At 37.2% G+C, this 26,240-nt stretch overlaps 3 protein-coding genes across 3 annotated transcripts; 1 reads left to right on the plus strand and 2 right to left on the minus strand.

Moving 5' to 3' along the window:
• Positions 1-602: 602 nt before the first annotated feature.
• LOC122590260 (tetraspanin-8-like) lies at positions 603-1,691 on the minus strand. Its single transcript, XM_043762590.1, has 2 exons — positions 1,161-1,691; positions 603-1,066 (listed from the first exon to the last, which is right to left on the minus strand). The coding sequence occupies exons 1-2, from the start codon at positions 1,662-1,664 to the stop codon at positions 764-766; spliced, it is 807 nt and encodes a 268-aa protein (XP_043618525.1). The 5' UTR covers positions 1,665-1,691; the 3' UTR covers positions 603-763.
• Positions 1,692-2,275: 584 nt separating this feature from the next.
• LOC122589926 (protein MIS12 homolog) lies at positions 2,276-6,169 on the plus strand. The gene is made up of 8 exons (XM_043762258.1): positions 2,276-2,465; positions 3,738-3,887; positions 3,963-4,020; positions 4,167-4,286; positions 5,290-5,382; positions 5,474-5,612; positions 5,718-5,855; positions 5,950-6,169. Exons 1-8 carry the CDS (start codon positions 2,428-2,430, stop codon positions 6,009-6,011), a joined length of 798 nt encoding a protein of 265 aa, XP_043618193.1. The 5' UTR covers positions 2,276-2,427; the 3' UTR covers positions 6,012-6,169.
• Positions 6,170-9,044: 2,875 nt separating this feature from the next.
• Positions 9,045-10,468, minus strand: LOC122588266 (protein STRICTOSIDINE SYNTHASE-LIKE 11-like). Its single transcript, XM_043760383.1, has 3 exons — positions 10,197-10,468; positions 9,836-10,090; positions 9,045-9,528 (listed from the first exon to the last, which is right to left on the minus strand). The coding sequence occupies exons 1-3, from the start codon at positions 10,466-10,468 to the stop codon at positions 9,045-9,047; spliced, it is 1,011 nt and encodes a 336-aa protein (XP_043616318.1).
• Between the last annotated feature and the right edge of the window lie 15,772 nt (positions 10,469-26,240).

Consider the following 26,240-nt stretch of genomic DNA (forward strand, 5'->3'; position numbering starts at 1 on the left):
GTTTGTAGTATGGGATTATCCTTGTTTTAAAATATCATTTCATGCATAAACCGAATCAAACAGTTTGCGTATTCTTTGAACAATCCGGATTTTAGGCACCGTTGTTCCAAAACGAAGCTAATGGTTTGTCTGGATCCAGTTCAATGGTTCCAAAGCTTCATGTCAACCTATCCGGCCCTACAATAAAGTAGAGATGTTGAAAAACCAAAATGCCAAAGAACAAGTAGTAACACCTTGAGATTGGGTGATTGAGAATTGAGATTGCCAAGCCTATATCAGAATTCCGAACTACCCTTTTGGCATTATGAGCAAGCAAAGTCCAAACAAGTTACAAGCACACAAACCATACTTATACAAGGTCAAAATCAATCAAAAACAAATGCTTGGCATATTCTTTGAATCAGTCCCAGGCGAATGGTTTGTGGTTCTGGTTCTATGGTTCAACTGAATTTTACATAAAGTAGAGACGAGTAAAACAAACAAGTCTCAATTCTCAAGCAAAATCAATGAACGGCAAGATATCACTTTTAAGACACAGACTAGATCACTTTGATTAGAATACTAAGAAATACCAAAGTCATTAGGAAAAAAACAACCCCTAACAAGTAACAACCAAAACAAAGAAATGAAACAACTACATTAGTCTGAACATAAACCAACCAACAGAAGGACCAGATCTAGTATTCAAACACAAACAAAGCATGCCAAAAGTAATGAACCTAATACGATAGTTACAACCACAAAGAGACTAGTCGCAACTCTTTTAGATGTGACAAGGTTGTGGCTCTTGATGATTGTTTCGGATAGCACAGCAACTGATCGAGTAGATAACAACAACAAACACAAGAATGCTGAAGTTCATAACCGCAAATCCCCTCCACAAATGCCTCAGGTTATTCAACACTCCGACCTTACAAGACCCGCAGTCATAGCATAGCTGTTTCTGATCGTTGCTCCAACTCTTGCAATCTGGTTCATCTGCAATTTCACCCGACTTTGGTGGCACCCAATAAGTCGTATTCACAAACAAGTAGCCGCAGTTTCCAGGCGGTTTGCAACATCCAGACTGCCCACAAAATAAAAATCACAAATAAATTTTCTACAAAAAAATGTACAAGTAATAAGTATATAAGAATAAGAGAAATGTGACAAAGTTTTACCTCTAACGGGGTCAAATGAGTACGATAAAACTCCTTAAGGTTTTTCGCTGAAGCAATAGACAAACAAACACGCGAATCAATCAAACAACTTTGAATCTTGTCCCAATTCTGCTCATTCACAACATGCTTTTGCAACCACTTGGAGTAATCACCAAACCGATAATCCTTAAAACCTTGGTTCGCCACAACCTTACCAATTCCCTTATTGGTAACCACCAAAGCAAAGATCGCGAAAGCAAGCAACCCAACAATCATAACAAACAACACCCCAGAATAAATGTAAAGTAGAGAGTTAATCTTATAACACGAACCAACTATCCCAATAACCGCAAGAACAACGAGAAATATTCCAGTAAACAAGTATGGTTTGGCGAATGTTTTTTCGCATAAGGTTGCACCACCCGGATGGACAGAGGTCCATATCGCACCCGTGAGAAGAAGGATGCCTAAGAGTAAGGTTAACACATTTAGTAGTATGGTTAACATGTTGCTTGTTCTTGCCATTTTTTTTTTGGTTTGTTTGTGAAGATAAAAATTTCGGGATTATTAAGTTTACAAGTGAGAGTTCTTGTGGTGTTATAAATAGATTTTTAGTGACAAAAAACGGTTGATAGTTCAAAAAAGAAAAAGGAACTGCTATTACAGTTAGTGCGAAATGAGTACGTACGTGGGTGCCATATTTTGTGGCTTTTTACTTTGACCGTGACGGTTATTTTTGCGAACCATTATATTTTGAATTTGTTTAGTATTATAATTTCAAGAAGCTTAAATCTATAAAAGGTGGGTGGATATTTATTTGTGATTAGCTACTAATCGTTCAAAACAATATTTATGATTGAATATCGGACATTTTATACTTATAACTATCGATATACATAATCATATGATCTTGGTTTTCATTTGAATATCCAACATATTACTACACATATATACTCATTGATCTATATAATTTGTTCTAAATGTTATACAATAAATATATCCTTTACCCTTTTTTTAGCGGTAATTTGGATTAACGACATGTTTCCTTGTATACAATATTAAAAATTGTCAGATGATTTAATTTATTAAAGGATAAATTAATCAATTTGCTTGTTTCATTTTTCTTTGAACTTTCAAAAATTTATAATTTTCATATGAAACAATTTTCTCATCTATGGGCCATGGCCCAAACACCCTTTAGATGACTTAGGCAAAATAAGAAGAAATTACCCGGCGGGAAATCGAAATCAAAATCGGCTCTTGATTATTTACATCCCGCTCTTTCTCCATGATTCTCACGAATCCAAAAACATTGTTTCTCGATCTGTAAGTTCAATTTCTCGATTTAATCTATCATATTTGTAATTTTCGATCTGCTTTAGGGTTGTTAATTTTTATCTTTATAATCTAATTACTGTTTGGTCTGTTTCTGTATTTATGATGATTTTTTAACAATACTTATTGTAAAGTTATATACTAGCTATTAGATCAAAGGGTATGCATAGAGTATCACACTGGTGGTGTCCAGGAGGTGAAGTGATGTGGCACTGAGTGACTGTACCTTTAGTTTATGTTGTGAAAATATATAGTAGTAAGGTAACCAAAGAACTAAAATTTGACATTGTGTCAGCATACAAAACTTTTCTTCATTTAAAGGAGTGAAACTTTAGTTTTTGATAAGTTTACCTGTTAAAATTCAGGCTTTGACAAGTTTAGGAATCCTAATATAGTTCTTTCTTTTTAATCGTAATAACTTCCATGTATTTTATGAGTACAAGAAGATTTTTGGTATGCTACATTATCAAAATTATGATCTTTGGTTATCTTTCGTGGCAATTATTTCTTTTATTTGATATTTATTTTTGGACATTATAGAAAGTAGCCTAGTAAACAAGTAAATAACACATTTGGTCGATATGACTTAGTTGTGATTACTTCTCGTTTAGATAATAATTTGGAACTTTGTTTGTGAGAGTAGTCTATTTCTTCAACATACTTTTCGGGAATAAAAATGTTTCAATCTTTCTTATGTGTGCAATGATCTCTTTTTGTTGGTGGTCTTTACTGAAGTGTCTATGGAAAGATAAGGCGGTGCTTGGTATTGCATTTTGTAAGCGATTTGCAGGCCATCAGTTTTATGACTTTGCATATGATGAAACTATTTTTTGATCATGTAAGTTTCAAATAATCAGCCCATGAGTGAGTAGCTGTGACGAAATGGATTCTGATTATTTGATATTATATTAGTGATCAATTTAAATGTAATTACTTATTAATCAGAATTTGACACAATGAACACTTTAACTTCTAGCTTATTGATTTTGAGTATTCTAATACCATAATCACTTTCACATTGCAATGTCAAACACTCCTTAAAAATAATTATTACCAGTTCAAACCTTAGTTATCAAGTAGATAGTTCAAAACGCAGATCAAAACACCACAGGTCCACAGTAGATACAAGTACATGACCCAAATTTGTTAACTTTTGCACCCTTCAAAACTTCGTTTCGTTCTATATGGCAGATAAAACTTCAAAAGTTTTGGATTGTACCAAGCTAGAAATTCTGAATTATATAACGAATAATTTGTTTTCAGATCCAAAGAAGGTGATAAGAGATTAAAGATGGATGTCAGTGAGGGTGAAGCAACTTTTGATTCACTGGATCTGAACCCTCAGCTGTTCATCAACAGCTCCTTGAACATTGTCGATCAATTAGTTGAAAGTGCCTTCGATTATCTTCATCAGTTTGTCTCTATCTTAAGTCTTCATTTGTTGTAACATTTCTATTCAATGTGCAAACATTTATGATGTTCTATTAGGGAGGCATCAACCCAACTCAAGATTGATAGTTCCGAAAGATCTGAAGATTTAACCAAGGTCTACCATCTATATCTGTTTTTTACTTCTTGTATCAAATCGAGTAAACTGCTGCTGTGAATGAATTTAACTTTCTAGTTGTGTTTTACACGATTAAATTCTTTTTATGTTTTAAAGTTTTGTTTTTCATTGCAATTATTGTATAGGGTTTGGATTACATCAGAAATACAATTCAATCTGCCCTGGACAAGCGGTTCTCTATGTGGGAGAAGTTTTGTTTCCTTCATATTTTTGCGCTTCCAGATGGATTTTTGCTTCCCAAAGACGTAAGTCCTCTTACATATAACTCTAATAATTACTATGCTGTGTTTACTTGTGGTCATTTTATGTGTAAAGGGCTCAGGAAATTGTATAGTTAGTTGCTATGGCGATAAGAGAAGTATTTACAAGTGATTAATGGGCATACCAGTTTTGGATCACACGTTGTCTTCTCCAAATATGCTTTGGGTGAAAAAAACATCGACACAGTACCAAATTTAGCTAATTCTTTAATTTAATAACGAGATAGAATGCAACTAAACTCAAAGAATTGAGATACAGAATCTAAGTAGTAATACCCTAAAAGGCCAATATCTTCAGATGATAATTTTGCAAAGTTATAGGTGATAATATGTGACTTCTGCTATTGTCTTCCCTAGGGGAACTTGTGAGTAGTGACTTGGGATCGGATCGGCAAGGGGGGGGGGGGGGGGTTCAAGATCTTTTGAAATCTCAGGATTAGGGAGAAATCGGATTGGCTTCTTTTATATATAAGAAAATAGTAATTTATGAAATTGTAATTTAAATCAATTTAGGATCTTTTTGAGGTTTATATAAAAAAAAGTGAACAGAGTTGAACTTATTTTTGACCAGATTCGGCCGAGGGTCACCAAAGTTAACCCGAGGCTGAGCGAATTTTTATTCTGATCCAGCCTGACTTGACTTGTTACGGGGTCGATCCTGATTTCTCGGCTGATCCGGCTGATTTTTATAACCCTGGTCTTTCCCATGCATGTCCCTGTAAATAAGCCTCTTAATATACTCTGCAGCAGTGAACATACTGTTAAGCCAACATAGAGACTCGGTTATCACTCGTAGATTCCCCTACACAATAATTCAGAACTGGATAAGATATAGGGTAGTAAATAGTAAGCAGATGGCTTTTCACTGTGTGATGTGTTTATTTTTAGTTGATGTTGTAAACTTGAATATTCCAGTTCTTCATATATATATATAAATATATATGTGTGTGTGTGTATTTACAAACTTCAGTATCTGATTAATCTTTAGGATGAAGCATCTGGCAGTGGTATAATGGATGTGGATTTTGGTAACTCTGATCTTGATGTAGAACTTGCTTCCTTGAAGACAAAACTTTTATCGGTAATGCAAATATTGGAAAATCTGCAATCAGTTATCGATGGTTTATTAAATCATTATTGTGGCTGCTTTTTTTTTTTGGTTTTGTACACAGGCTGAACAGGAGTCTGCTGAATTGAAAACAGAGATCCAAGCATTGGAGAGACAATCTGTTATCAGTAACCAAGAAGCAGCGTCCGTGAATGAATTAACGAGACTGTCTGAACAAATGCATGAGAATGATGCATTTGAAGGTATTACGATGTCTTTATGTTTATATATGAAGATACTGGTATGATAATACAAAACATTGCCAAGATTATGAATAAATTTTCCAAGTATGCTATTACTTCCTGCAGAGTTGCAAAAACTTGCAACAGAGTTACGTACAAAGATGGAGAAGCTAAACACGGAAAGGGGTGATGGAATTCAGCGTGCTAGGCTGGAGAAAGTGGGCTTACGCAATGGCGATGTGTTAAGGGCGATTGGTGGAAATGGTAATATATAAACTTTTCTAGCTAGGAATTAGGATCTATTGAAGTGGATGCAGTCATTACTTGTATAATGAATTGCTGCCATGATATAACGCAGGCTTCTCTAATATGAAGCAAGAAAAATGTGAAGGCTTATTGGCAATTTGGAACACTCTGTGAACTTTGGTTGATCATCGACAGGCCCAAGTTCTGCAAGTGTGTTTTATAGCAATGTAAAAATTCTCCTCTTTGTCTGCATGTATCAACTGTTAGATTGTGCAGTACTCCTTTGATGCCATCAGTTTATAACTATTTCGGAAATATATAAAATTCCTCAATGCGGCGACTTTTAAATGTTTACTTAAATTCAAAGAGGTAACTTGGGAATTCTACTTAACAAAAGAAATACAGTAATATTTTTTTTCACCCGGACATTTTGACACGATAAAACATTGGGATTGAAATAAACACCACAAAAGATTGCTGCTTAGCCCAGTAGAAGATTGAGCCCACATGAGATTGCATTCAAACAATTTTGGCAATAAAGGGAGTCGCCGGCCCAGATTTTTGCAAGGCATGATCAATTTCATTAGGGTCTAAAAATGTACATCATCTAAATATTTATGCGTCACATCATTTGTGTTGACTGTTGAGCATTAGTATAAACAACAATTATAGCAAAAAGAGTTTTTATTTTTGATAGAGATCCTTTCTCTAAAGGCGTTTTTAATTTTATAAGTAAAGTTGAACACATTTTGATTTTTGGATTAAAATCAAAGGTCAAGATTCAAATTTGATTATTTAATTTTAACTTTTGATTTTAATTCAATGGTAAAGATATCATCAACTTTACTAATAAAGTTGAGTTTTAACTTTAAGAGATGTCAATCTTTCTTTTTTCCACATGGAATAAAAGGTGGATAAAATATTTTGATCGATTTTATAACAAATAATAATAATAATGATAATAATATAATTATTATTTGGATATGGGTTTTTACCCTTCTCATTTTTATCATTTGGAGAACTTGAAAAGGATGTAGTGACTCTACTAAAGCGAGTTCAAAAGTTCTCCATGACTCAAGATATTGGTGCGCGTGTTGCCACTCATATATTTAGTAGAGTTAGTTTTGCTATAGCTAGAGGAGTGCGCGCCCGTATCTTGGCTTTCCACTAATTTCTTGTAAACTCTATAAATTTCTAATATAAGTGATGTTTTTATATAATAATAATAATAATATTATTATTATTATTATTATTATTATTATTATTATTATTATTATTATTATTATTATTATCTTCTCTACTACCGTCAAGGGCTTCGCCCGTACCGTAGCAAACCGTCACCATCTCTTGGATCGCCGGCCATCAATTTCATACGATTCCCATATGCGTTCCTTGACGGGCAGCTTAGAACGGATGAAGGCTTCTGGCCCGTACCGTATCCACCTGAAAACGAGCCTGATTCTCGCTGGAAAGTTATCTTAAACTTGTGTAAGTTGTACTTACACATGTGTAAGTCTCGCCGGAGATGGTCGCCGTCGTCAGAGGATCATGGTGGTGGTCGGAGTTAACTTACATATGTGTAAGTTACATGGACTTTTTTTGGACTCAAATTAGCTAGACTCAATTTATCTCACCCCTATATATTATATATATATATATATATAAGGAAAAGTGAGTATGAGGCTGTTATGCACCCAACTTGGGTGAAAAACCCTTCACATACTAATATTTTAATATTTTAAATAAATACATGGCCCCCCATGATTTTTAGCTTTTAAAAAAAGGTATGTGAGGGGTTTTTCACCCAACTTGGGTGCCTAACAGCCTCATATTCTCTTCCCCCATATATATATTATAATTATAATATGGGTTTACATGCAGGCTTCATATATATATATATGTGTGTGTTAGATTATGCATTTGTGTTAGCATCTTCTTAGTTATCCATGTATGGCTTACATGCAAGCTTTATAGTTTTACCTCCCAAACTATAGTGCTTCTTTGGTGATTCTGAACTTCTGATCTATTTCAGGATAGTCATGTTTTATATTTTTATGTAGGCCTACGTGTTGTAAATATAAATAAATCAGCATTTAATATATTTATGAGCTGTTTTAAGAAACAATCAATACAACAGTTATGCAATTGGCGAAATGAGAGCCTACATAAAGTTTTCCAACCTGCTTGCTTTATTTTATCCAAGTTATTTGACAAATTCACATGGATCCTTTATTATGCGTCTATGAAAGTCCATGGTCATTTAGAAGTCAAAATGCTGACTTCTTGATAACAGTTTGCTAAAATTTGCCAAAAACTGGAAAAAAAAATACGAGAGCGCTGAAAATATGCGTTGCCATCCATTACGTTGTACCATGCTAGCTGCTAGTACTATATATATACTCGTACATAAACATCTTAGTGTGATGACATCTTGGGTCAAGTATATGCTTTATACATAAAGTCAATGCTACAGTTAAAGGGGCCTTAAGAGGCATGTCCCCAAAATTTCACTGGTCTAATAGACTGGTCACCCCTAGCTTGAAGTAGAATAGTCTAATTACCAAAGCTGATAACATTGGCAATGGTAGGTTCATGCTCAGTCCGCCAACCGTAGCTATAACACCCGACCCATTGTGTTTGATCAATTCTGGACCATATATAAATTATAAGATGTCATACTCGGAATGCAATCATTTCGAGTTTTAGGTATCAATACACATCATTATCAATATCTTTATTTGGTATAAGTTTAGCCACGTACAATTAGTGTGTCATATTGGATAGACGGGAACGATATATGGAACAGAAAGATGGGTATAATTCGGCTACTTTTCTATATATAGAAATAAATACCTTATCATCTCTGGATGAGATTCCTAATGACCATGAGGTGAGTTTCTTCCCGATTTAGGTACTACACGTGCGTTAAGTTATGAGTGAGCATCATCCCTTCTATATTCAGAGGAGATATTCCACATATGGTTTTCATAAAACAAGTTACCCGGCCTCCAAGAGGGTTCCCAAAACCATCAATATATATTACAAATCAAAGTTATTCGACGGTTGAGATACAGTTATTTCAAGTTCATAAGGGAACTATCAATATATATTGCTTTTAAGCATGATTTAGTACTCCTAGGAGTAGGACAATATATATGACCTACATAGCATCAACTTGTATATATATATATATATATATATGGTCGTCTAATTAGAGTAGACACCAATGGAAGTGGTGTTCCTAGAGCCTACATAAAGTTTTCCATCTCGCTCCTGAACTATACTTATCGATTTGTTGAAGAATTGTGTTGCAAACGACACCGTTTGCAACACAACTCCGTCTGAATTAATACGTATTCCCCTTGGTACGACTAGAGGTGCTCGTGGTTGGTTTCCAACAGAAACTGCCACCCAAAACTCTCCCTTTCTTTCTGCACGCTTTATCTTATTTGGGTTCCCATCCAGATCTAGCAAAACTTCTGCGGTATTTGCTTTAGACCCCACGAGCCAGTACTTTGAGATCCGCTTACGAAGAAGCTCAGCTACAAGAACGAATGTACCATCTTTACTCACCGCAGGCCCACCCCCACCGAATAGGCCACTAAGCAAAGTGGTTACTTGTCTGTTATGTGGGTTATAACGTAAGAACCTCCCAGTTGAGTCAGGCGTAAATCCCGGTTGTGTAGCATTTCTGTGCCCCAAGAGAGATAAAACCCCAATTAATTAACATTCTACATATATATAAATAATATTGAACACTTTGAAGATAAAAAGCCTACTTTATGTAGCAAGTCCTTTTTTAAAAACTGCAATAACACTTGAAGTTCTTAACCCATAATAGATACTATATATATATATAAACTCGTTTCGTTAATGAGTCATGTCTAGTAACACTTGGCCAAATGCCCTCTTTGTTATGCATGTAACAAGTTAATTTGATTGGAAACAAAATAAGAGTATATATGATGACTCTAGTTAAACTTGTTGTTACCATTTACCTAATGTCATAAACCAAACTAGAGTCGGAAAGATATATATCGCCCCTTAACAAGTCAATGTCAAGTCCAGTAAGAAACTTGAAGCCGCCCACGAGCTGAGTTGCAAGCCCACCTTGAGGGCCAACAACTAGAAGTCCAAAAAACGCATCGGCTATATAGAGAAGTCCAGTTACAGGGTGAAAGCTAAGAGCCAATGGTCGACCGCATATCGGACCCTTTTCACTATCTGTGTTGCCATCACAAAATTGTTTTGTCCTGAACAAATTTTTGCAAGAATAGTTTAGGTTAACTTCTACATATAACAATGTTCATGAAACTTACTGATACTTAATGTATGCAAAAGAAGTGGAACATATATGACCTTTGGGGTGAAGTATATGCAAAATCCACAAAACCGACATTAGGGCCTTGCCATTTCAAAATCCTACCATCAGTGACAGTCGTGAAGGGACCTTCAGAGAAAACTAGTACTCCACGAAATGCGGCCGATTCAGGTCCGCTGACCCCTTGGGGCAATTCCAGCTTATTAAAGTTGGCATATTGACCATTAGTAATAGACATGCAAAGAACAAAAACAAATGCAACAAAAGGATAAGAGAAGGATGCAACCATTTTTGGATGATCATTTGCCATATATGTTTAGATATGTGAAGGGAGCAATGGATTTGAAGAGAGCTAGCATTTGACAATGCTTCTATTTATAGGAAGACATTCATTCATGCATGCAATGTATATAATGAGGTAGTATTTTGTCGACAATTAATGATATGACTCATATGACTACGTACAATCTATCGGTGTGTGATTTGTCACCACCTGACATCATATTGGGGATGAAATGCGGCGCCACTTTTCTATTTAAAGTTAACAGTTCAGTTAGAATTCTATTCTATTTTTAAAACTTAGATCAATACTACCTATTCTGGGTAAATAAAAAAAAAACAAGAGAAAGAAAGGGTAAGTGGGTAGGAATTAACCAAAGTGCACACCGCAAATAACTTATGTCTGGTGCCTATTCTGGGAGTTACTTTTTAATTTAGGTTCATTTTTCTTAAAGTTAAAATCATTGTTTCGAAAGAAAGTAAAATATTACTCGTAATTGCTAGCGTGCATGCAGGCCTCGCCAACTTGAAGCAACAAGAATATCAAGACTTCTTGGCATCTTTGAACAATAAGTGAACTTTAATTACAGGCCTGGCTCACAAGTACCGCAAGTATTGCGTTTAATAGCAATGTAAAAATTGTCCTTTTTGTCTCCATGTATCAATTGTTAGATTGTGCATTACTCCTTCGATATCATCTGTTTATAACTATTTGGGAAATATTTAAAATCCCTTCATGTGGTAACTTTTAAATGTTTACCTCGATTCAAGGAGGTAACTCAGGAATTTTACTTAACAAAAGAAAGGATATTTTTTTTAGAATTGAGTCATAGTCTGATAACAGATTTATATATATATATATATATATATATATATATATATATATATATAGGATAGAGATCAAATGAGAAGACACATTAAGGAGAAAAGAGAGAAGGTTCGTTTTTGATTTTTTTTAGCTTTTTTTTTTGACTTTTTTCCATTCTCTCTTTAATTAACTAATTCCATATAAAAGTTTTAAAAAAGTTTTAAATTTTTTTTTTCAAAAGGCGTAGCCCGTAAGCTATAGGCGAAGCCTCTCGACTATCGCTCCCCAGCTACCATTTATTAATATCCTTAAGGGCGAATCCCGTACCGCATCCTTACATGTATAACTCACTAACTCGGGTTAAAAAAAATTTTTAAATTTTTTTTTATGGGCTAAGTTAATTAAAAAAAGAATGAAAAAAGTGAAAAAATAAAAAAAAATCAAGAAAACAAGCTAAAAAATAAATAAATAAAAAGGATCTTCTCTTCCTTCACTTCTTAAGAAACTTCTCTCTGTATCTCTACCCTATATATATATATAGATTATCACACTGGACATTTAGCAAACAATTTTGGCATTAAAGGGAGTCGCCCGTCCAGCTTTATGTAACGCATGATATGATCAATGTCTTTTGGGTCTAGAATGTACATCATCTATTTTAGGATAATGATTAATAGCTCATTTTGAATCTATATATGTGTGTGTGTGTGTCAGATTATTCATTTGTGTTAAGCATCTTCTTAGTTATCCATGTATGGCTTACATGGAGGCTCTATAGTTTTACAATTTTACCTGCCAAACTATAGTGCTTCTTTGGTGATTCTGAACTTATGATCTGTTTGAGCCTTTCAGGAGATAGTCATGTTTTATACTTTTATGTAGGCGTACGTGTTGTAAATATAATTAAATCAACAGTTTGTAGTATATTTGACACAACCCTAATGCAATTGGCGAAACGAGAGCCTACATAAAGTTTTCCAACCTACTTACTTTGTTTTATTCAAGTTATTTCACAAATTCACATGGATCCTATAGTATGCATCTATGAAAGTCAATGGTCATTTAGAAGTCAAAATGCTGACTTCTTATTAACAATTTGCTAAAATTTGGAAGAAACCGAAAAGAATACGAGAGCGCTAAAAATTATGCGTTCCCGCCCATTACACTGTACCGCTAGCCGCTAGTCCTTTTATTGATGATATACCCATACGGAGCTCTAGCTTCGTACCGAAGCAGAAGCAGAAAACGAAGTCATCTTTGTAGAAGTAAACCCATAACGGAGCCTAACCTCCGATTAATATGATCATCCCGGAGCTCCGAAGGTAACAAATACCGAGCTCCGAGGAGATATACAATAAAGGACGAATATAATCTATTCCGCAATTAATCTTATTAAAGATATATCGAAGCTCCAATATACTCGGACATAATTAGGTAACAAGATTACCATAAATCTCCTAAAGAAGGAAACAAGACATTCACAAAGGAGGAAGAAATTTACCCTAATTCTCTTACTCTCCTCTCCAAGTTATCTACCCTCTATATAAATAGAGGAAGGACCTCGCGGCATATTCATTCTCATCGTATATTCATTCACAAATAAACACATCAAATCCCTAAATCCTATGTCGATCACAAATCGACTTATAAACCCTTACAACTTATTCGACTTTCGAATAAGCCTTTTACATAACTCCAAAACCCTAAGTCGAACAAATCGACTTAGCCAAAAAACCAATCCTGCGTAAAGCGGTCTCTCTGACCCTCTAACCGTAAGGGAATCGCCAATTAACATCCACAACCCAGCTCACACCTCCAGTTGAGTCATAGTGCGATTATTTGATCAAACAAATTGGCGCCATCCCTAGGACCCTTTGTCCTCAAAACCGAACCTAGCCACGATTAGAATAAGAGCATTATGTCAAACTCAGATTCCCTATTGGTAAAGCACGGGTTGAAGACAAGGACCCCTTGCTGCGATTGCCAGCTTTGCCGGTGGTCAGGAAGGTGATCTCGCGCCTTCTTGAACAGACGCCAGCCCGGTCGGCATACACTGGAGTACGTCGTCAGATAGGGCTGGAGGGAACAAGGAAACCGTGCTTACCCCAAATCAAGCAACAGGTTGATAAAAGATGTCACAGAAGCTTCCGAATGTTGGAGACGCTGAGCGGTGCACATGCTGTCACAGCGCGGGCGGTCAGAAAAACACCAGAGGCGAGAGAACGTCCATGGGAGAGCCATGGATCTGGTCGAGGAAGCCAGAGCCCGAGCAAACAGGATTCCCCAGGTCTATATATCCGAATTCAAAAACTCGGACAATCGGACAAGGAAAGCCTAGCTACGCTAGAATATCGGGACAATCCGTCAGGAACGCTACATACGAAGAACGCGACAAGCGAAGAGAGCGCTTTGCCAGTAGCCCACACACAAAGCATACCCGTGCCTGAGCTACCCGACAAGGGAAGCTCTACATCTAGTCCGAAACTGGAAGGCCTACTTCATGGCATAACGGCATCGGAAAGCCAGGAAAAGCCGGTGACAATTTTGGAGAGCTCACCGGTAGGAGCGCTTGTATCGCATCAGCAAAACACTATCCAGGCTGGATACGTGTCGGAACCGCGAAACCAAATCTGTAATGAGCTCGCTCAGCAGCCCCCGACTGTCAAGAAGGGGGGTTCGAAGAAAAGCTGTTAAGCTAATCACGGGAGAAAGAAATTGGTCCCCCGCCATGTCCAGAAGAAAAACCAACCAAAATGGTGAGTCTGCAATAGGAAGACCTCGCTACAAAGGAGTGTAAGCGGATGAAACCTGAGATGGACATCTCGTGCCCAGGCCAACATAATTTCTCCCAAAGACCCTCGGACACAGGCATGAGCATGACCTCAAGCGAGTTGATAAAAGAAGAAACAGAGACAGTACCCCCGAATACAAACACCTCACTGCCCAGGAAATCCAAAAGGATAGGATTTGGCAGAAGGAGGAATACTTCCGAAGACGCGGAAGGATCTCCGGGTCCGATGGACCAGGGAAATATACCACCTGCAATGGTGTTGGGGAAGCCAGAAGGAAAAGTGTCTACATTAACAGATAAGCAGATTACCGATGCTTATGTGCAGGCGAACTATGACGTATTATGCACAATCATAAGGTGGCTAAGGGAAACAGGTCAGGTATACGAATCAGAGCTCGTTTCCCCGGCTCAGGAAAGACGTCACACTGCGTCAGGGAACCTCCGAAAAGAAAACGCTTCTTCATCCGAAATGAATAATGCAGATAACCTGGCTATAGCAACAATACCAGATACCCTGACAAAAGAAGGAGAAGCACAAATCGAAGAGATACGCTATAACGGCAAATGAGACCCAACCGAATTCCTAAGCCGCTTTTCCAGGATTGCGGCAACACGGAGGTGGGATCCAAGTATGATTTGCCGGGCCTTCCTCCAGTCCCTAACTGGGAAAGCAAAAGAGTGGAGTGAAAATCTAAGGACCTCCGGAGACGTTGGAGACATTGAAGCTAAATTTGTGTCACGATTTGGCACATCAAGAAATCAAAGAAAGACACACCTAGTGGCAAATGCCATAAAACGATACAAAGAAGAAACAATTAAGCAATTTATAGCCAGGTATACAGCGGAAAACCCAGGGGATAAGTGGGTTACCCGAAACCCAAAGAATATCAGGACTGATTCATGGACTTCGGGCACCAACGCTAGTTGAAACTCTGACGAAAAATTTACCTGAGACATACAACGAGCTTGTAATAAGGGCCCACGCTTGGGTTGACAGAAATCAAGACACAGTCAACGGTGAAGGTACTCGGGGGAAGAGGATAATATTAATGAAACTTAAAAAGTCACCAAAACAAATTCTTGCAACGGAAGTGGTGGCACAAACATTCCCTACCCCCCCCCCCCCCCCACACTAATAACTAAGAAAAAGGATCAGAACAAGTATTGTGACTTCCACAAAGATCACGGACACAAAACGGACTCATGCCGAAATCAGCTGCGTGCTATAGAGGACGCGATAGCAGCAGGAAAATTCAGGCATCTGGAAAGGAGCGTAAGCAACGAAGGCATAATTTAACGCCAGCAGGCGATCTTGCGGGAATACTGGATTGAATTAAAAATCAGACACAATGTTCAAGAAAGAGCTTCCTGCAAGATGGGGAACAAGTGCATTCAAAGGGCCTAGCCTCCAGCTAATAGCATAAGCAAAACCGAGGCCAGAAGCACTAAGCTCCTACAAAAAGCATAACCTCCATATGCAAGGCTAAGGGAATTCTCGGACCACAGGAAGCAACGATGGAAAGCTAAAGTAGTATGGACCTTACTATGTAAAGGCCCTCCGCACTTTGTTTTTTCGAAAAATTGCTTTCTAACAAGATTGATCAGAACACCATGTGCAAATTATACATGTATATTAAAAGACTTTATGAGGAGTTCAGGGGACGCCCGATAACACTCCCATAAAGCAATGTCATAAGACGACTGCCATAAAACGATTTAGTTAGAAGGCGACTGTCATAAGACAATACACAAGCTCCAAACATATATTGTAATAGCTCGGTCCACGGACAAAGCCTTAGCAACAAAAAGAATAATAAGGTAAGTCCAAATAAGGCCTTAAGGAATAAGTCTTGAAAAGGTTATGCCAGTAGATAGCCTGATCAGCATCTTGAAAAGGCATATACCATTAGATAAATCCGCAAACAAACAAATAAGGCTAAAATTCACGAAAGTTATTGGAGGTACAAGTCAAATAAAAGGAGGACAGAAAAATCCAGTAAATAAAATGTTTGGACATAAAGTTTAAACACTTCAGACATTATACTTGCATCAGCTGAGAGGGAGAAGCATCAGGATCTGCAGATAGGGCACACAAATATTGAGAATGAAGATCCTCAAGATCACTCATGGACTTGTTGAGAGGACCTGCGGTATCCCGCACAAGTTCAGAACCATGCAGGGATATACGCCCTTCCGCAGCAAGAACACGGATAAGCCCCAACTCGGAATCAACCCTATTTGCATTACAGAGGCTTGAAATCCTTGCACCCACCTCGGGCCCATTCAGATATGCTTTGCAGACATGCGGGATCACCTCAATAATGAGTTGCCTATATTTTCCTCTCAGATCAGCAAGGGCAGCATGGTCATTCGCAAGCATCGCATCCGTTGCAGCCAAATCCTCTCTCAGCAAAACAACTTCCTCTTTCTTCGAGCGAGCTCCCTCACGAACAGCTTCAAGTTTAGCACTCAATCCGCTCAGCCTAACCTTCAAATCAGAAACCTTGAACTCCAAAGATACATTCTCTGCTTTCAGTTCTTTAATATGCTGCACCGACGGCCCTCCCTCCTCAGGAATCTCGCGAAGCTTCGAATCCAGTACGCTCCCAACTATCGCCGCGCAAAAGGACGACTGGTTGAAAAACTTGGATAGCTGCAACACATCGAGATTCCCCAATTTTGTAGCCCATTCAGAAGGAACAATGGAGCTAAGGCTATGGTGGCGGACCGACCTGTCAGGAGCTTAGATTTCCTGCACGAAAAATCAAAATAAGAAGATCAGTATAAAGCGAAATCTAAAAATATCATTAGTAAAGAAAGCTATCTGAACCCTCCTTAGATTTCCTCGCCCTCTTCGTGGAGGAAGGAACATCAGACCTCCTCGAGGAATTCTTCTTCATACTTATCAAACGTGCAACAACGGTACTCTGCTCATCATCAGGTTGATCATCTCGTTCCCGACTGGAAGGGCAGTCAGAGGTTTCAACAATAGGAGGACCGGTTGGAATAGCCTCGCAGGAAATGGCCTCGCCCGCTTGGCATATGGCCTCTAGCCCTTCCCGGTCACAAGCCAATGGGTCGCTACCCCCACCAGAGGTCCCTGACCCCGAAACATCCAGAGAAGGAGCAGGCTTCACAATCAACTTAGTGAGAAATGATTGCCTGTTTATCATTTGTTTAAAAGCCATCCTACAACAATATGATAGGGAATGACTAACTTTAAACAACACTAGGGAGCAGGGACAGCAGAATAATTTCAAAAAATAAGGAAATACAAGATATATCAAAGTAGAAAAAAATAGAGATCTATATGCGAGACATCGATAAATAAAGAGGCAAAATAGATCAATAAAGGCTGTCGATTATCAAAAATAACCCGCAATTAGGGTTTCAGGGAAGATAGATTCAGGTCAAAACATATTCAACTACGGCCACATACCTTAAAGCAGCAGAGCAATCGTATGGAAAATGTAAGGTGCCCTATTGTTGCGTGGATCGTAATAAGACGTGATTCGTTATGTCAAGAGTGCGGAATCCTCTTGAGATAACTAGATTACTATTGCCTTTCGTTGATTAATGAGCAATTAACCAACCCAAGGAGATGCACAAGGCTTGTGGTTCGTGTAGGAGGCTACACGAAGGAACAAATAACCTTAGATCGTTAATTCGTGAATAACTCTCAAGAATTCGTAAATCATTAACCTAATTTCATAGATTAGGTCTTGTATTTATACTAATTGATATTGGGTTCATGTGGGCTTAGGCCTTAATCGTGTAATTAGGCCTGAACAATAACTAATCATTCTGCCTCGTGCTGACGTCAGCACAAGGTTCATCCTACATGCTGATGACGTCAGCACGAGGGACGACCTTTAGTTCTTTGTTTGACTTTGTTTGACTCGTACATAACATCCAATCACCGTTCAAGTGTTCTACGACACTTATAAACCTTGATTCTATGTTCTTGTACCTGCAAAACAATATATAACACACAAACACAATATAAAACATAAACAGATATAATATAGAAGTCCAAACGTAATCATTAAATATCAACACAAGTTCTTATTTAAATGATTACACACAAGTTCCTAAAAACGTAAACAATAATCAAATCTATGTTGCGATTGTCACAACGAATCTGCATCTACAGACTCCCCCTTGACGATTGCAACTAGATCTCTTTAAAGTCTTCAAAACTTGAACTTCAAAATTATCCGTTAAACAAAAGTCTGATGCTATTCACATGAATTCTCTCTTGTAAACAATGAGCGAGAATGTTGCGATAGCGTCTTTCCTCTACTCTCCAAAAATCCACAGCTGAGCAAGGTGTATCCAAAAGTCTTCTTTGATCACCTCTTGACAAATTGACAACCTGCATTGGATCATAAATGCGCAGCAGCATCTGTTTCTTTGAATCATCAATAAACATCTGTGCTTCGCCTGACTTGATATCTATCTGCCAAAATGTCATCTCCGTCAGCATGTCTTGATCCCATTTGATAGCGGGAACCTTCTTAACACATTTAATTCTTCTCTGGACAAAACGAAATGTGCCATCTGGATCCTTAATCTTCTTCAAAGGTGTTGGCTTTATCAACCTTTCTTCTGGCTTTAGACCTCTATCACTGAAATACTTAATTCTTTCATCTCTGAATCTATTCCAGTAGAAATCTGCAAGTCCATTGCTCTGAAGATTAACGAACCAGCGTCTTCCCAAATCTATCATGTCAGAATCACTGATAGAGTGGAAGTGTCTTTGACTTATTGACATGTACTGGCAACCCTCCTTTCTCTTGATAATAAACAATTTGATTATGTGATCATAGAACCAACTTTGTATCACTGAGAAGTATTTGGGTACATCCTTGTTTGAGACATATTCCCAAAACATTGATGGTTTATACGCATCACGTATCATCAAACCAGTATGTCCTCTATAACCTGGAATCAGTCTATTAACAATAAACTCATGATCTTGCTGCACCGGAGGTATATTAAATCTTCCAAGGTCAACCTCTCGTGTAGCATCTATATTCCAGTATAGATCAAAAATATTATCCTGTCCTTCATCAACTATGTTTGCATATACAGCAAATCTCAACCTTGCAGCATTCTTAGGTTCATCTGGACTATCTCTGATTGGATTGAGATTGAGATGTTCTACTTCAGCTATTGGTTCAACTTGAATGACTTCATCTTCATTAAAGACACGATCAAAGTCATAAGGTGTCTCAAGCAACCTTGTCTATCAGCTTCCGAAGTAATGAACTCTCCTCTTCCAAATCTTCATCATCGATACTTTCTAGATCTTCTTCAGCATCAAGATCGTCCAATGCACCTATCCTTTGAAGCTTATCTGCAATTCAAACGATTTACATATACAAAGATAAAGAACATAAATCACAAGTCAAGACATAATAAAATAGTATAAATACATTAAAAGAAATTAAAATAGATAATACTATATCATAAATATAATGTAATAATTACATTAATATTTATCTTATAATCTTTATCTATTTTAACTTACAACAATAATATTATATCATAAATATAATGTAACACATACATTCATATTTATCTTATAATCATTATTTTTCATTACTTGAGTATTTTAAAATTACACTGTCAATATGTTAAGCCGAACAGAATAATTCTTTGAAAACTATTCTAAGCTGAATAACACTTTGATTAACACTCTAAACTGTTATTATAACTCAAGTAATCTAATGTATACACATCAATTAAAAATACAAAATCAATAGCACTAAGGTTCATAATCCGAATCTGAATCCGAATCTGACTCTGACTCTGAAGATGTATGAGTTAACCCTGACTGTTCTTTCATTTGATCCTGGATCATAATAATCATCATAGTCCATAATCTCAGCTCTAGCTCTCATATGAGCTTGTGGATCATATCCCAATCTCTTTTCTAGTCTATGCACAATTAAAGGGTGCAAATCTGACTCTGTAGAGGCATTGATAGTAGAATCAGTCTTAGTTGACTCACTAACCTGAGTAGATTTTCTTTTGCTACTTCCTTTATCTATATGATTATGAGGATCATTCACTATCTTTTCTCGAATCTCCTTTTCTATTCTATCAGAATTAGAATCGGAGTTACCTGAATTGGAATCTTCCCCATCGTCATAGTTGTCTGGATCATCAGGATCTGCATCTGGAGTGGTCATCACAGCTTTGCCTTTATCTTGAGTCCCAGAAGTACTAGCACCAGTTGTACCAGCAATCTCTGACTCTCTTTGTCTTGATGACTCCCCCTGAACATCAGCAGTCTCTGTATCCATAGCAGCAACATCAACATCTTGACCTTGACCCTGATTCACTGGCTCACCTGGTTGTGTTTGATCTTGACCTTGAGCTGGATCTTGATCTTCATGATCATCATCTCTAGTCTTCTTTGCAAGCTCATCATCTCTACAACCATCTTTATCTCCCCCTTGAGCCAAGAATTGGTCAAGTCTAGATCCAAGAGAATGAACAAGAGTTGTCATAACGTCCATCTCTTCTTGATGCTTAGCAGCCTGGAGCTTTAGCTGACTCTCCAAAGCTGTAACCCTCATCTCCAACATCTTCTTTTCTGAAAATAAACGACTCAGCTGCACTTGAATAGGTACAGGTGGACGTGAAGTAGAAGCAATGTCAGATGTAGAGACCTGAGGGGGCATCGCAGCTTCAAACGAAGGCATATGAGCACTAGAAGTTCCTGTGGGAGGCATCTGTGGTCGTTGTAGAGGAGCCAACAGACGTCCCATGACAGTAGAAACAGGAACTGTCGCCTGAATAGGAGCAGACGAAGGCCTAGGAGCAACAAGTGTCAGAACTGTAGACTCCGAAACAGCAGGAATCGTAACAGTGGTAGCTTCAGTGACAACTTGTGCGCGAGAACCAATTCCCCTTATTATAAAATTTGGTCTCGACCTTCTCTCCTCAACAGTAACACCAGCAGAAGGAGCAGACACAGACACAGGAATCTCAGAGACAGAAGCTCTTAAAGCAGCAACCAATGGAGTATCACCAACAACAGGTGCATGAGACCTCTCCATGGCTTCATTATATGCAGCAAATTCTCTATCAACTTCAGCTTGAGATCGTGCATGTCTTCTTCTTCTCTTTGGCAGTCTTTCTTCCTCTTCTTCATCTTCTGAGTCCTCAACAACATTAACCGGGACTTCAGAAGGACCAGCAGCAACAGCAACTGGAGCAGAGGTAGAAGTAGAAACTCCAGTAGATGTAGATACAAGATTTGTAGGATCATCAATATCCTCCATGAGAGCATCCATATCAGAATCATGCTCCAAATCACCAGCATACAGAGGAACATCATTGAGTCCCTCAAACTGATCAGCTCTTTCTTCTTGAGGAGCATCCTGAGCCTGATCATCACCACCACTAGCAGCAGCAACGGGTTCTTCATCCTCCCAACCTTGTCGAGGTGCGACATAGTTAGGATTAAGCAAATGTCCGAACAAAGGTGGATTATCAACCTCAATCAGAACATTTCTTCCCGACAAGTGCTTCAAACTTTCAGCAAATGCCTTATAAGTAAGACGACCTAAATTGAAAGTAGGACCGTCAAATGGAAAATCAGCTGCAAAGTGACGAATTATGATCATCACAAATCTTGGAAACAAAAAGAATTTCTTGTCTGTACCAAATGACCTCAACTGCTTCTCCAAATTATCAAAAATGTACTGATAGAAGCTGTATGGCTTGTTCAGCACTAAGGCAACCATCTGAGAAGCGTTCTGAATATTCATCTGGTCATAGCCTGTACTCCGATGACTAATGGGCCTCAACAAATAGTAAGCAAGAAGCTTCCATTTGCCACGAAGATGATTCCTGAAGTATGGGTGAGAAATAGTTCCAGTATACCCCATACGACGTAGAGCACCATCGCAGAATTCCTCAGAAAACTCAGTCGGACCTTGCTCTATGGCGACATCACCTAAGTGTAAAATAGTCCGTAAGTCTCCAGCAGAAAAAGAGAATGAACGTCCTCCAACAGTAGTGCGAATGTATGTATGAGCACCCATCTGCACCGAACGGGCTGAGTTCCAAAACTCTCTAATGAGACTTATCACCAACGGAGGGATCTCTGTCACAGCAAAATGAACACGAGAACGTGCAAGAAACTGTAGGACACCGTGAAACTTTGCAGTGCACCACGTCTGCGTGATGCTGAGATCGAGTGCAGCATTGTGCTCCTTGACGAACACACGAGCGTTATTACCTTGTCCTGCCATACCTGCACAAAAACAGACACAAACGACAAGAAAAACGAAAAGTTAGAATAAACAAAAACTAAAAGTAGGGTTTTGGCTCGTCTGCTTCGTGATGACGTCATCACGAGGAGGTTTTTCCCTCGTCGTGACGTCAGCACGAGCCAAGCATGAACCCAGAACACGAAGGACATAAACATCTCCATATGATGTTAAAATCGATCAAAAACATCATCGTGGACTTATCTATGGTTCGCATATGCCCAGAAAAACTAAGAAATTGAAACAAATTCAATTTAGATGAACACGAAGTGGATGTACTTCGTGTTCGTCGTCTGCTTCGTGTGAATAGGAAACGAGTCATAGATTCTTCAATTAATCTTGATTTTAAACATGTTAATGTGAACTTTTAATAGATTTAAAGTGTATAAACATTAGTTAATCTAATTTTATGTCCAATTTCAGTCCAAATCATTAAAAATCAAAGATTCAATCCTTAGTTCGTTCGTGGTACTGTTCACGCGAAGAACAAGTCAATCATTGGGCATTATAACGACTTGTAATTGTCAAATTTTCATAGTCAAAACATCAATAATCTATCCTAGATCATGAATTTACCAACAAATCTGAATGATAAACAAGAAAAAAGGGTGAAATCGATCGAAAAGTAGACGAATGAATAGTGGCGCGAGGTAGACGAAGTTCGTGTGATTATTTAGGGTTAATTTTCGATTAATGGTAATTAATGAATAGTAATAACCCATATATATATTCGAATCCACATGGGCCGGGCCGAACACGGAGTTCGTGGGCTTTGTGATGACGTCAGCGCGAGGCATGCTAACGTCAGCACGAGGTGATTTCAAATTTTCAGATTTTAAACCACATAAGCTCCATTCCTTAGCCAAATTTCACGAATTTTCCAGAAATGTAAACAAGGAAAAATTCTAGAAATTTTAGAAACATAAACCTGTAGATACTCGTTACTAAAAACCTGTATCTACTCAAATATGCGATCGAAAATCATCCATACTAACTTGTCATCACAATAATGTATCAAATAAATCTTACATTATCATCTTGACATAAAATCGATCATTTCTTCATTGATGTTTAACTCAAACAAATACAAACTTACATCAAAACACATTTAATGTATAATGTATGACAAAATATCATATCAGCAACCTATCACATTACATTTTAGGTTGTGATCTTGATAATAAAACTATAACCTATCATACTAAGTCTTAGGTTATTAAAGCGGATCATCCTTGTATCACTTGTAATCTCTGTAGAAGCAATTTCTGAACACCTTTTGTTGTCCTTTGCAATACAATTCAAAGGGCTGACAAACAAGCGAAAACAATTTTGCTTTCAATCAAAAATTTTGATATCATATATTATGAGTTTATTATCTGTAACCTGCACACTTAATAAACTTCATCAATGCATCAAAATCAACAAAGTATCATCAATATGCAAAACAACCAAATGCTTAACCTATCGATAAAATAAAATCTAAGGCAAGTCAAATCTTTGTCAAACATACTTATCTACCAAAAACATTGAAATTTCAAATTTTAATTGAAAACACATTCAAAATATTTGACTTTTCAATTTCCAAAACATTTCATTTTCTAAATTAAACAACTTATGTATTAATTAGAAAATCCATCTTGTAAACATTTATACCGTAAGCAACAAGACTTATAAAATTCACTAAGAATTATGACTTTTAATGCTTATCAAATCTCTCGTGCAATAAGAACTAGTTTGACACACAAACTGACACTTATTACAAAAATATAAATAAGACGAAACAAAAGAAAAAATAAAAATAAAAATAAAAATAAAAATAAAAATAAACTAAGCTACTTTATTTATTTACAAGAAATCTTAAGTTTCTGCAGATTAGATCAGATTAGCATTTACATAAGTCTGCAAGCGAGAAATAATTCTCTTTTATTAATTATGAACAGTGATTCAACCACGATTACCGGAGTACTTGTCCTCTTTTAAACACTCGGTACTTCCAGTTTCCTTGAGTTATGACATTCGACATACCCTGGCCAAGGACAGTCACCATGTAACCCGAGTAGCCTAATATGCCATTGAATAGTTTGCGAACTTATGTGACCCACATTCGGATATACTTCCGTAATCGATACAAGCACTAAGATAACAAAAATTCGATGTATATTCAAAAACATCCTTAACAAATCATGAGACACTTTTTAGATAACTGAAATTAATTACTTTGTGATTTCACTTATATGCTTTGCATTTCATTATTTATAAGGAACCCGTGATTTTCTATGAGACCCATGTAGCGAACTTTCTGACAACCTATCCAAGTTGGTAGCTTAGGTAGGATAGGTATACAAAGACACCCCGAGGACATACTTGTCCGAATCTCAAAGACCACATTAGCCCCTTAATTTTCATTCATTCATTTGCATAAAATATCACATTTACTTTCATGCTCATGATTGGTAGAGGTTTTGCCTATACATTGAACAAATCTTATAGTAATGCTAGATTTTCACAAAATTAAGGACCAGATCAGTTCATACTGAAGAGCAAGCATTCTCAGCCATATCTGAATATAATTCCCACAAGAACATTGTATAATTTAAGTTCAGATTAAGGAAACCTTGTTATGTGTTACCAATATATCCCAAATTGTATCACTAAACTAAGCAGTTTATTACGATTAAGCAGACTTAAAGCTAAGTATCCTCACTTCTAATCTTACAGCATTAACTAAATCTCTCCATATTTGTCATTTTCTCATTTTCACATCTTTATGGTTTCATGACACTAAGAACTTTTGTATTTTATGAATCTAGTTATTACAGACACAAACTTACAAAATTAGTTCTTTGAGAGATTTAATAGAATCAGCATTTTTCATCCCATTGAAAAGATTAGCTTCTCAAATCGAGTCTATCAATGCTTTGGTATATAGATCAGCTAAATTATCATCGGTTATAACCTTTCCAAATGAATTATTTCTTTTGGCACAATGACGCAAGAAATGATGCCTAATATCAATATGCTTGGTGACCTTATGCATGACAGGTTATTTGTAAACTATTAACTGACTTATTGTATATTTAATAGGAGTATCAAGAAATCCACCGTAGTCATGAAGTTGTTGCTGAATCCACAATACCTGAGACAACAACTACCAGCAGCATATACTCTACCTCACATGAAGACTGAGCAACACATGTCTGCTTCTTGCATTGCCACGATACTAATCTCCTTCCTAACAACTGACAACCTCAGTCGTAGACTTTTGTCATGTTACAACGCCAAAATCCGAATCAGTATATGCAACAAAATCAAACGTTCCTCCCATGGATACCATAGAGCAAGCCCTTGGTTCCCTTAAGATAACATAGAATACGCTTTGCTGCAGTCAAATGTGACTCTTTCGGACTAGCTGAAATCTAGCGCAAAAGACAAACAGCGAACAAATATCTGGACGCGAAGCAGTCAGATACATCATGAGCCAATAATAGCACGATAATAAGTTGCATCCACAAGTCATCTTTCGGATCAAGCACTCCTAAACCATGATTTTGCTGAATAGGAGTACATATCTTGGACTCTAGCATTTGAAACCTCTCCAAGATGTCATCGACATACTTAGATGGTGAATAAAGAATCATCTTTCCTTTGATCTACTTGTAGTTCGAGGAGGAAAATTATAATTCCCCCATAGCACTCATTTCAAAAAATTTTCATGCTCATTTCAAACTCTTTGCACATCTTTATATAGATGAACCAAAAATGATATAATCCACGTAAAACTGTACAATTAGATAATCTCGCTTTTTCACTTGATAAACAATGTGCTGTCTATCGATCCTCTTGTAAAGCATTTGTCAACAAATGTTGTCAACAACTTTTCATACCACATCTGGGTGGCTTGATGCAATCCATAAAG

Source organism: Erigeron canadensis, chromosome 2, assembly GCF_010389155.1.
Source record: "Erigeron canadensis isolate Cc75 chromosome 2, C_canadensis_v1, whole genome shotgun sequence".
Classification (NCBI taxonomy): Eukaryota; Viridiplantae; Streptophyta; class Magnoliopsida; order Asterales; family Asteraceae; genus Erigeron; species Erigeron canadensis.